This window comes from Salmo salar, chromosome ssa07 (genome assembly GCF_905237065.1).
Source record: "Salmo salar chromosome ssa07, Ssal_v3.1, whole genome shotgun sequence".
NCBI classification, from domain to species: domain Eukaryota; kingdom Metazoa; phylum Chordata; class Actinopteri; order Salmoniformes; family Salmonidae; genus Salmo; species Salmo salar.
The window spans coordinates 56,412,968-56,425,575 of NC_059448.1; the positions used below are offsets into that span (position 1 = coordinate 56,412,968).

A 12,608-nucleotide genomic window follows, 5' to 3' on the forward strand; every position below is an offset into this window, starting at 1 on the left:
TGAGCTTCCAGCCAGAAGCAGACACACACACACACACACACACATTTTGTTTTATACATACTGTGTCTCATACTGATAATACTCCTTATCTTTCGCATAGGTATGTACTGTCAAACACACACACACACACACACACACACACACACACACACACACACACACACACACACACACACACACACACACACACACACACACAGACAGAGACACACACACGCTCTCTCTCACTAATATAGATAATGGTCTGAGCATATGGCAGGGTCTTCTGTTCAAGTGGGCGCTCTCGCTCCATCTCCTCTCTCTCTCTGCCCACCCCCCCCCAATCCCTCCTGCCGGGATATATTTGACATTACCTATTTGACATTACACACATTCACTCATGAAGTCATGCTTATTCAGCTCACGGGTCTCCAGGTGCCCCTCTCAGCCTGGGTGGGTGGGTCGGTGGTTGCATGTGTTTGTACATGTGTGTATTGAGTCTGTTATCTGTCCCATTTTCTTTTTTTTGGAGGGGGGGGGGGTTGTTTTGCAGTGAGCACAGAGACACCCTGTCAGTTTGAAGCCGTTTCCTCTAGCCCTGACTGACAGGGGGAATAATGTGTCTGGCCACCCTCTTCCCCGTCTTAAAAATAGAACTGAGTGCTGGAGACCCCGGGTGCATCCCAAATGGCACTGGTCAGAAATAGTTCACTAAATAAGGACTAGGGAGCCATTTGGAACACAGGCAGCCAGGAGGGACATCAGATACATCTTAGTTAGGATTATATCTTAGTAGGATGTTATTATTTCTGATCATGATGCATTGGTGGCAGGATGTGGTGAAATATGTATTGACAGGGTGATGAAAGTGTATCATTTTTTACATTTACATTTTAGTCATTTAGCAGACGCTCTTATCCAGAGCGACTTACAGTAGTGAATGCATACATTTCATAAAATTTTTTCCCCCCGTACTGGTCCCCCGTGGGAATCGAACCCACAACCCTGTATCATTACCAAAGTGGATGGAGCTTCTAGCATATCTACATCACCTGGTTTTTCATTTTACCATCCGTCCGTTTCCAGCCCAATGATGTCTAGAACCACCCAGACTCCTCAGTCACTGGACCAAGACATTGTAGGGTGCCGTTTGGGACACAGACGTTGAGTAATGCATTGATCCTTGGGTTGAAGACTGGAGTTAAGAGACTCCTACGTCACAACAGAAGGAGTTTGTGTTACTCTTGTTCCATCAATCATAACATGACGTATGGATTGACTCAGTCGGGACCAGTCCATTGTCTTGGTTGCATTGCGAGTTGGCTTTTTACTCTGAAACAGAAAGAAAAAGGTGCACGTTTATTCGTCACAGTATGATTTCTGCCACCACAATTTTAGACGCATACGTACCCAATTCGGAATGTGTGTTTTATTGTCTGTTTGACACACACAGTCATGTTTACTATCAAACAGACTGTCTCCTCTATGTGGTTTAAATTCAGTAGGAGAGAGAGAGGTTGCATCTCAAATGACACCCTAGTTCCTATATAGTGCACTACTTTTGACCAGAGCCCTACTGTAAGTAGCACTATAAAGGGAATAGGTTGTCATTTGGGACTTAATAGAGTCGTTTCCCTAGATGCATTACCGCAGGGCTAAGATGTTAATTCTCTGGTTGTGTTGTTTTGACCCTTAGCCATTACTTCACATTGCCATCTAGTCCCTCAAGCTTCCTCAGTCTGCTTCTGTGACAGGTTTATGCCCTGTTGTTAAGTCTCTTTGTCCAGGGTTACGATGCCTAATTAAACTCCCATACTCCCCTTTAATTGCCAAGCTTTTAGGAGTGTCAGTTTTAAAGGGCCAGTCATAAATGATGTGGATTGGATAGTGGGGTAGTTTAGATGATGGAATCCCCATGAGGAAATGGGCTTAGCATCTTTCATGAAACAACAACACAGAGCAGTTCATACTGTTCACCAGGTCTCTCTCTCTCTCTCTCTCTCTCTCTCTCTCTCTCTCTCTCTCTCTCTCTCTCTCTCTCTCTCTCTCTCTCTCTCTCTCTCTCAAACCAGATTTGTTTTTTCTGTATCACTCTAAAGAGGCTTAGAGGTTGTGTGTTTGGGGCATGAATGAAGGTTTTGTGTGTTTTGCGGACCGGTAATCAAAACTGTATGAACTTCATAAAGATATATGGTAATGGTCATGTGATTAGATCATTTTCTTTGAGATGTGATCATGTTTTTCCAGGACAAAAGCAGATTTGTATAGATTTCACTTCCTCGTAAAGGTCAACGAGTCCATCTGCAAAGTTGGACGTCAGCAACATATTTTCCAGGTCAATTACCTCACTGATAAAACATCCAAAACAAAGTAAAAGTTCCCAGAAAAGGACCATTCATGATGACCATTAATTTATTCATGCCCAAGGCAGTTACCTCACCAGATGCATTGAAGTGTCCAGCTTGACTCAAGGACTGTGGGTGCATTCCATGCGTGTTACACTGAGCCTTTTAACCATGCTGATTGGTTCATCTCAGTGTTTAACCAATCAGGAGGTTGTTTGGGTGCAGTACTGAGAAGACCTTGCTCTGTCAGTGTAGTGGACTGTGAGATCCGTTAGCATGCTTTAACGAGTCTCTAATGGAATAATGAGCCTATGGCCTCTCCCCCCTCTGGGATTTATGACTGCGCTCCAGCTGTGGCATCAGAAGTAAACATCCACATTAGACAATTTGCCCACAGATGCTGAAGTGTGTATTCTCTTGTGTGTGTCCCTGAGAATACATGTAGTCCTTTCAGCACAACACTAGGTGTGTGTGTGTGTGTGTGTGTGTGTGTGTGTGTGTGTGTGTGTGTGTGTGTGTGTGTGTGTGTGTGTGTGTGTGTGTGTGTGTGTGTGTGTGTGTGTGTGTGTGTGTGTGTGTGTGTGTGCGTGCTTGCGCTTACATCTGCGTATCCGTGTGTGGCCTCTTATGCATGTCCCAGAGAGAACATAATGGTCCTTTCAGCACAACACAAACACATTACCTAGCTAGACTTTTCTTTTTGTTGCTCTGTGTGTGTTCACGCTTTCTCCTCACCCTGCTGTGTTTTCGTCTGCAGGTTGCCAGGGCCGACCAGGGTGTCCGCTGCAGGCAGCGGGGTCCCCAAGGGCCAAGGATCCTCCAACCTCAACAGGAGGAGTCAGAGCTTTAACAGCATCGATAAGAGCAAGCCTCTCCAGTATGCTAGTGGCAATGACAGAGGTAGGTGAACCTAGAATCAGGTAGAAGCAGGCGTGAGCCGTATGAGCCGAGCCGAACCAAACTGTTCTAATCTAGCCTGGTTACACGGTTGCTGGAACCTTGATGAAAAAGACACAATGTAAAACCAGCGCAGTTTGATTAGGATCAGCACAATAGTGTGAAAATGGTGATATGGCCGTGTCTAAACTCACCTTCCATAAGGTTTAAACAGGATCAGGAAAACCTGTAGTGTCTTAGAATTACCCCTGCGTTTCTACAGCTGTTTTCCTCAGGGTCGGTCAGTACCATTCAGCATTTATATTTTTGAGCGCATGGTCCACAACATGCACTAGGTGGCGCCACTGATAAACACAGTGGGCTGGACAGAGCAACGCATGCCAGCACACTCCACATTAACCAGTCTGCTGAATCATATCAGCAGTGTAGTTTACCAGAGTTGTAGGGTATTCCTTTAGGGAGAAGGAAAGATGGTGCATTTCACAGCATGGTGAGTGGTAGTGGTTAGACTGCGGGGCTGTGGGGCTGAATCACATCATGACACATTTTGTCACACACTCGCTTTCTTTATTTTATTATTGTCATATTACTTTTATCCGAAAGTAAGTGGATGAAATGATTTGTCTGTGTCCCGAATGGTAGCCTGTTCCCTATATAGTGCATTACTTTTGACCAGGGCCCTATGGGCTTGGGGAAAAAGAGGCTTCAACAAGGCTCTTTTCTTAACAAGCCCCTACCTGGTGGTTCTTTAAGCTTACATTATGCTCGTAGATATTGAATATTTGTCTATCAGTATTTTACAATGATCGTACAGTGGTGGTACCATTCCCTTTACAGTCACGTCTTCCTTCATCCCTCTGTCACTATCACAGAGTTATGGTCGTCAATGGAGTAATGGTCGTCAGGGGACTTACAGTCGTCGGTAGAGTTATGGTCGTCGGTAGAGTTATGGTCGACGGTAGAGTTATGGTCGTCGGTAGAGTTACGGTCATCGGTAGAGTTACGGTCGTCGGTAGAGTAACGGTCGTCGGTAGAGTAACGGTCGTCGGTAGAGTAACGGTCGTCGGTAGAGTTACGGTCGTTACGGTCGTCGGTGGAGTTACGGTCGTTACGGTCGTCGGTGGAGTTACGGTCGTCGGTGGAGTTACGGTCGTCGGTGGAGTTACGGTCGTCGGTAGAGTTACGGTCGTCGGTAGAGTTACGGTCGTCGGGAGAGTTACGGTCGTCGGGAGAGTTACGGTCGTCGGTAGAGTTACGGTCGTCGGTAGAGTTACGGTCGTCGGTAGAGTTATGGTCGTTATGTTGTCGGTAGAGTTACGGTCGTTATGGTCATCGGTAGAGTAATGGTCGTCGGTAGAGTTACGGTCGTTATGGTCATCGGTAGAGTTAGGGTCGTCTGTAGAGTTAGGGTCGTCGGTAGAGTTAGGGTCGTCGGTAGAGTTAGGGTCGTCGGTAGAGTTAGGGTCGTCGGTAGAGTTACGGTCGTCGGTAGAGTTATGGTCGTCGGTAGAGTTATGGTCGTTATGTTGTCGGTAGAGTTACGGTCGTTATGGTCATCGGTAGAGTAATGGTCGTCGGTAGAGTTAGGGTCGTCTGTAGAGTTACGGTCGTCTGTAGAGTTACGGTCGTCTGTAGAGTTACGGTCGTCTGTAGAGTTACGGTCGTCTGTAGAGTTACGGTCGTCTGTAGAGTTACGGTCGTCGGTAGAGTTACGGTTGTTTGTAGAGTTACGGTCATTATGTTGTTGGTAGAGTTACGGTCGTTATGGTCATCGGTAGAGTAATGGTCGTCGGTAGAGTTAGGGTCGTCTGTAGAGTTACGGTCGTCTGTAGAGTTACGGTCGTCTGTAGAGTTACGGTCGTCGGTAGAGTTACGGTCGTCGGTAGAGTTACGGTCGTCGGTAGAGTTACGGTCGTCGGTAGAGTTACGGTCGTCGGTGGAGTTACGGTCGTCGGTGGAGTTACGGTCGTCGGTGGAGTTACGGTCGTCGGTAGAGTTACGGTCGTCGGTAGAGTTACGGTCGTCGGTAGAGTTACGGTCGTCGGTAGAGTTACGGTCGTCGGTAGAGTTACGGTCGTTACGGTCGTCGGTGGAGTTACGGTCATCGGTAGAGTTACGGTCGTCGGTGGAGTTACGGTCGTCGGTGGAGTTACGGTCGTCGGTGGAGTTACGGTCGTCGGTGGAGTTACGGTCGTCGGTAGAGTTACGGTCGTCGGTAGAGTTACGGTCGTCGGTAGAGTTACGGTCGTCGGTAGAGTTACTGTTGTCGGTAGAGTTATGGTCGTTATGTTGTCGGTAGAGTTACGGTCGTTATGGTCATCGGTAGAGTAATGGTCGTCGGTAGAGTTACGGTCGTTATGGTCATCGGTAGAGTTAGGGTCGTCTGTAGAGTTAGGGTCGTCTGTAGAGTTACGGTCGTCTGTAGAGTTACGGTCGTCGGTAGAGTTACGGTCGTCGGTAGAGTTAGGGTCGTCGGTAGAGTTAGGGTCGTCGGTAGAGTTAGGGTCGTCGGTAGAGTTAGGGTCGTCGGTAGAGTTACGGTCGTCGGTAGAGTAACGGTCGTCGGTAGAGTTACGGTCGTCGGTAGAGTTACGGTCGTCGGTAGAGTTACGGTCGTCGGTAGAGTAATGGTCGTCGGTAGAGTTACGGTCGTTATGGTCATCGGTAGAGTAATGGTCGTCGGTAGAGTTAGGGTCGTCTGTAGAGTTACGGTCGTCTGTAGAGTTACGGTCGTCTGTAGAGTTACGGTCGTCTGTAGAGTTACGGTCGTCGGTAGAGTTACGGTTGTCGGTAGAGTTACGGTCGTTATGTTGTCGGTAGAGTTACGGTCGTTATGGTCATCGGTAGAGTTACGGTCGTCGGTAGAGTTACGGTCGTCCATAGAGTTACGGTTGTCGGTAGAGTTACGGTCGTTATGGTCGTCGGTAGAGTTATGGTTGTTGGTAGAGTTATGGTTGTTAAGGTCGTCGGTAGAGTTAGGGTCGTCTGTAGAGTTAGGGTCGTCTGTAGAGTTAGGGTCGTCTGTAGAGTTAGGGTCGTCTGTAGAGTTAGGGTCGTCGGTAGAGTAATGGTCGTTACGGTCGTCAGTATAGTTATGGTCGCTACGGTCATCGGTAGAGTTACGGTCGTTAAGGTTGTCGGTGGAGTTACGGTTGCCGGTGGAGTTACGGTCGTTGGTGGAGTTACGGTCGTCGGTGGAGTTACGGTCGTCGGTGGAGTTACGGTCGTCGGTAGAGTTACGGTCGTCGGTAGAGTTACGGTCGTCGGTAGAGTTACGGTCGTCGGTAGAGTTACGGTCGTCGGTGGAGTTACGGTCGTCGGTGGAGTTACGGTCGTTACGGTCGTCGGTGGAGTTACGGTCGTTACGGTCGTCGGTGGAGTTACGGTCGTCGGTAGAGTTACGGCCGTTACGGTCGTTGGTAGAGTTATGGTCGTTACGGTCGTTGGTAGAGTTATGGTCGTTGGTAGAGTTACGGTCGTTATGGTCGTCGGTAGAGTTATGGTCGTCAGAGTTACGGTCGTCGGTAGAGTTAGGGTCGTCGGTAGAGTTACGGTCGTCGGTAGAGTAACGGTCGTCGGTAGAGTTACGGTCGTTACGGTCGTCGGTGGAGTTACGGTCATTATGGTCATCGGTAGAGTAATGGTCGTCGGTAGAGTTACGGTCGTCTGTAGAGTTACGGTCGTCTGTAGAGTTACGGTCGTCTGTAGAGTTACGGTCGTCTGTAGAGTTACGGTCGTCGGTAGAGTTACGGTCGTCGGTAGAGTTACGGTCGTTATGTTGTCGGTAGAGTTACGGTCGTTATGGTCATCGGTAGAGTAATGGTCGTCGGTAGAGTTAGGGTCGTCTGTAGAGTTACGGTCGTCCATAGAGTTACGGTTGTCGGTAGAGTTACGGTCATTATGGTCGTCGGTAGAGTTATGGTTGTTGGTAGAGTTATGGTTGTTAAGGTCGTCGGTAGAGTTAGGGTCGTCTGTAGAGTTAGGGTCGTCTGTAGAGTTAGGGTCGTCTGTAGAGTTAGGGTCGTCGGTAGAGTAATGGTCGTTACGGTCGTCAGTATAGTTATGGTCGCTACGGTCATCGGTAGAGTTACGGTCGTTAAGGTTGTCGGTAGAGTTACGGTCGTCGGTAGAGTTACGGTCGTCGGTGGAGTTACTGTCGTCGGTGGAGTTACGGTCGTCGGTGGAGTTACGGTCGTTACGGTCGTCGGTGGAGTTACGGTCGTTACGGTCGTCAGTAGAGTTACGGTCGTCGGTAGAGTTACGGCCGTTATGGTCGTTGGTAGAGTCATGGTCGTCAGAGTTACGGTCGTCGGTGGAGTTACGGTCGTCGGTAGAGTTACGGTCGTCGGTAGAGTTACGGTCGTCGGTAGAGTTACGGCCGTTACGGTCGTTGGTAGAGTTATGGTCGTTACGGTCGTCGGTGGAGTTACGGTCGTCGGTGGAGTTACGGTCGTCGGTGGAGTTACGGTCGTCGGTGGAGTTACGGTCGTCAGAGTTACGATCGTCAGAGGAGTTACGGTCGTCGGTGGAGTTACGGTCGTCGGTGGAGTTACGGTCGTCGGTGGAGTTACGGTCGTCGGTGGAGTTACGGTCATAGTTAGAGTAATGGGGGTCGGTGGAGTAATGGTCGTCAGTAGAGTTACGGTCGTCGGTAGAGTTACGGTCGTCGGTAGAGTTACGGTCGTCGGTAGAGTTACGGTCATCGGTAGAGTTACGGCCGTTACGGTCGTTGGTAGAGTTATGGTCGTTACGGTCGTTGGTAGAGTTATGGTCGTCAGAGTTATGGTCGTCAGAGTTACGGTCGTCGGTGGAGTTACAGTCGTCGGTAGAGTTACGGTCGTCGGTAGAGTTACGGTCGTCGGTAGAGTTACGGCCGTTACGGTCGTTGGTAGAGTTATGGTCGTTGGTAGAGTTATGGTCGTTATGGTCGTCGGTAGAGTTATGGTTGTTGGTAGAGTTATGGTTGTTAAGGTCGTCGGTAGAGTTATGGTCGTTATGGTCGTCGGTAGAGTTATGGTCGTCGGTAGAGTTACGGCCGTTACGGTCGTTGGTAGAGTTATGGTCGTCAGAGTTACGGTCGTCGGTGGAGTTACGGTCGTCGGTAGAGTTACGGTCGTCAGTAGAGTTACGGCCGTTACGGTCGTTGGTAGAGTTATGGTCGTTACGGTCGTTGGTAGAGTTATGGTCGTTACGGTCGTTGGTAGAGTTATGGTCGTTGGTAGAGTTATGGTCGTTATGGTCGTCGGTAGAGTTATGGTCGTTACGGTCGTCGGTGGAGTTACGGTCATAGTTAGAGTAATGGGGGTCGGTGGAGTAATGGTCGTCGGTAGAGTTACGGTCGTCGGTAGAGTTACGGTCGTCGGTAGAGTTACGGTCGTCGGTAGAGTTACGGTCGTCGGTAGAGTTACGGCCGTTACGGTCGTTGGTAGAGTTACGGCCGTTACGGTCGTTGGTAGAGTTATGGTCGTTACGGTCGTTGGTAGAGTTATGGTCGTTGGTAGAGTTACGGCCGTTACGGTCGTTGGTAGAGTTATGGTCGTCAGAGTTATGGTCGTCGGTGGAGTTACAGTCGTCGGTAGAGTTACGGTCGTCGGTAGAGTTACGGTCGTCGGTAGAGTTACGGTCGTTACAGTCGTTGGTAGAGTTATGGTCGTTACGGTCGTTGGTAGAGTTATGGTCGTTATGGTCGTCGGTAGAGTTATGGTTGTTGGTAGAGTTATGGTTGTTAAGGTCGTCGGTAGAGTTATGGTCGTTACGGTCGTCGGTGGAGTTACGGTCGTCGGTGGAGTTACGGTCGTCGGTGGAGTTACGGTCGTCGGTAGAGTTACGGCCGTTACGGTCGTTGGTAGAGTTATGGTCGTTGGTAGAGTTATGGTCGTTATGGTCGTCGGTAGAGTTATGGTTGTTGGTAGAGTTATGGTTGTTAAGGTCGTCGGTAGAGTTATGGTCGTTATGGTCGTCGGTAGAGTTATGGTCGTCGGTAGAGTTACGGCCGTTACGGTCGTTGGTAGAGTTATGGTCGTCAGAGTTACGGTCGTCGGTGGAGTTACGGTCGTCGGTAGAGTTACGGTCGTCAGTAGAGTTACGGCCGTTACGGTCGTTGGTAGAGTTATGGTCGTTACGGTCGTTGGTAGAGTTATGGTCGTTGGTAGAGTTATGGTCGTTATGGTCGTCGGTAGAGTTATGGTCGTTACGGTCGTCGGTGGAGTTACGGTCATAGTTAGAGTAATGGGGGTCGGTGGAGTAATGGTCGTCGGTAGAGTTACGGTCGTCGGTAGAGTTACGGTCGTCGGTAGAGTTACGGTCGTCGGTAGAGTTACGGCCGTTACGGTCGTTGGTAGAGTTACGGCCGTTACGGTCGTTGGTAGAGTTATGGTCGTTACGGTCGTTGGTAGAGTTATGGTCGTTGGTAGAGTTACGGCCGTTACGGTCGTTGGTAGAGTTATGGTCGTCAGAGTTATGGTCGTCGGTGGAGTTACAGTCGTCGGTAGAGTTACGGTCGTCGGTAGAGTTACGGTCGTCGGTAGAGTTACGGTCGTTACGGTCGTTGGTAGAGTTATGGTCGTTACGGTCGTTGGTAGAGTTATGGTCGTTATGGTCGTCGGTAGAGTTATGGTTGTTGGTAGAGTTATGGTTGTTAAGGTCGTCGGTAGAGTTATGGTCGTTACGGTCGTCGGTGGAGTTACGGTCGCCGGTGGAGTTACGGTCGTCGGTGGAGTTACGGTCGTCGGTGGAGTTACGGTCGTCAGTGGAGTTACGGTCGTCAGAGTTACGGTCGTCGGTGGAGTTACGGTCGTCGGTGGAGTTACGGTCGTCGGTGGAGTTACGGTCGTCGGTGGAGTTACGGTCGTCGGTGGAGTTACGGTCGTTCGTCGGTGGAGTTACGGTCGTTCGTCGGTGGAGTTACGGTCGTTCGTCGGTGGAGTTACGGTCGTCGGTGGAGTTACGGTCGTCGGTGGAGTTACGGTCATAGTTAGAGTAATGGGGGTCGGTGGAGTAATGGTCGTCGGTAGAGTTACGGTCGTCAGTAGAGTTACGGTCGTCGGTGGAGTTACGGTCGTCGGTGGAGTTACGGTCGTCGGTGGAGTTACGGTCGTCGGTGGAGTTACGGTCGTCTGTAGAGTTATGGTCATTATGGTCGTCTGTAGAGTTATGGTCGTTATGGTCGTCTGTAGAGTTATGGTCGTTATGGTCGTCTGTAGAGTTATGGTCGTTATGGTCGTCTGTAGAGTTATGGTCGTCTGTAGAGTTATGGTCGTTATGGTCGTCAGTAGAGTTATGGTCGTCAGTAGAGTTATGGTCGTTATGGTCGTCTGTAGAGTTATGGTCGTTATGGTCGTCAGTAGAGTTATGGTCGTCAGTAGAGTTATGGTCGTCTGTAGATAAAACACCAAGAGAGGATACTGTATATCAGTCCATAAAACAGAGGGAGAGAAGGAATGGGGGATGGAGTAAATGTGGCATTAGAAGAGTTTCAGTTCAGGGCCAGTTAAAGGGAAAGCAGGAGGGCTGTCCTCTTTTTCCTCATGCTTCTCCATCCCTACCTTCTTTCTCTCTTTTTCTTTCACACACACTCTCTCTCTCTCTCTCTCTCTCTCTCTCTCTCGCTCTCTCTCTCGCTCTCTGTCCCACCCTCTCCCTCTCTCTTTTAACGCCTCTCCCCTCTCTCTCCCGCGTTATCCCTCTCTCCCTCTTCCGATACACGTTAACAGAGAACAACAGTCTACCAACCATGAACAGACCCCGGTCACCGACCCTGTTTATTTTGGCCAGAGCCAGCCCACTAGATCTACACCAGTGCCTTCACTGTCCCCTGTGTCACATTTGCCCAGACCTGTTGTCACAGTGGTTGTCTCCCAAATGGCACCCTATTCCTTTTATAGTTCACTACTTTTCAGCACAGCCCATAGGACTCTAGTCAAAAGTAGTGCACTATATATAGAATAGGATGCCATTTGGGACACATGAATCCCCCATCCAGAAAGGGAGTGAAGGTTTTTCTGTTTCCTCAGTACCCCCTTGCCACCGTTTAAACCATTACTCACACCCTACTTTACCACCTAAAACAGAGCTAATGTCTCCCCTGGTGGGAACAGCCAACTCCATGGTCCTTCTTTCTTGGTGTTTGTGTCGTTTGTCTGTCTCCTCTCTCTCTCACTACTCACTGGCAGTATGTTGTCTGTCTCCCCTCTCTCTCACTACTCACTGGCAGTATGTTGTCTGTCTCCCCTCTCTCTCACTACTCACTGGCAGTATGTTGTCTGTCTCCCCTCTCTCTCACTACTCACTGGCAGTATGTTGTCTGTCTCCCCTCTCTCTCACGGGCAGTATGTTGTCTGTCTCCCCTCTCTCTCACTACTCACTGGCAGTATGTTGTCTGTCTCCCCTCTCTCTCACTACCCACTGGCAGTATGTTGTCTGTCTCCCTTCTCTCTCTCACTACCCACTGGCAGTATGTCGTCTGTCTCCCCTCTCTCTCACTACTCACTGGCAGAATGTTGTCTGTCTCCCCTCTCTCTCACTACCCACTGGCAGTATGTTGTCTGTCTCCCCTCTCTCTCACTGGCAGTATGTTGTCTGTCTCCCCTCTCTCTCACTGGCAGTATGTTGTCTGTCTCCCCTCTCTCTCATTGGCAGTATGTTGTCTGTCTCCCCTCTCTCTCACTGGCAGTATGTTGTCTGTCTCCCCTCTCTCACTGGCTGTATGTTGTCTGTCTCCCCTCTCTCTCACTGGCAGTATGTTGTCTGTCTCCCCTCTCTCACTGGCAGTATGTTGTCTGTCTCCCCTCTCTCTCACTGGCAGTATGTTGTCTGTCTCCCCTCTCTCTCACTGGCAGTATGTTGTCTGTCTCCCCTCCCTCTCACTACTCACTGGCAGTATGTTGTGTGTCTCCCCTCTCTCTCACTACTCACTGGCAGTATGTTGTCTGTCTCCCCTCCCTCTCACTGGCAGTATGTTGTCTGTCTCCCCTCTCTCTCACTACTCACTGGCAGTATGTTGTCTGTCTCCCCTCCCTCTCACTGGCAGTATGTTGTCTGTCTCCCCTCTCTCTCACTACTCACTGGCAGTATGTTGTCTGTCTCCCCTCTCTCTCACTGGCAGTATGTTGTCTGTCTCCCCTCCCTCTCACTGGCAGTATGTTGTCTGTCTCCCCTCTCTCTCACTACTCACTGGCAGTATGTTGTCTGTCTCCCCTCTCTCTCACTGGCAGTATGTTGTCTGTCTCCCCTCTCTCTCACTGGCAGTATGTTGTCTGTCTCCACTCTCTCTCACTGGCAGTATGTTGTCTGTCTCCCCTCTCTCTCACTGGCAGTATGTTGTCTGTCTCCCCTCCCTCTCACTACTCACTGGCAGTATGTTGTCTGTCTCCCCTCTCTCTCACTGGC

The 12,608-nt window shown here is 49.7% G+C and overlaps 1 protein-coding gene across 14 annotated transcripts in view; it reads left to right on the forward strand.

Moving 5' to 3' along the window:
• Window positions 1-12,608, forward strand: part of LOC106609740 (neuron navigator 3) — a 388,938-nt gene that overhangs the window by 264,454 nt on the left and 111,876 nt on the right. For all 14 annotated transcript variants that reach the window (XM_045722334.1, XM_045722323.1, XM_045722324.1 and 11 more), the window contains one exon: window positions 3,082-3,224. In XM_045722334.1, the coding sequence (XP_045578290.1) occupies window positions 3,082-3,224 (143 nt within the window). The remainder of the gene's footprint in view (window positions 1-3,081; window positions 3,225-12,608) is intronic.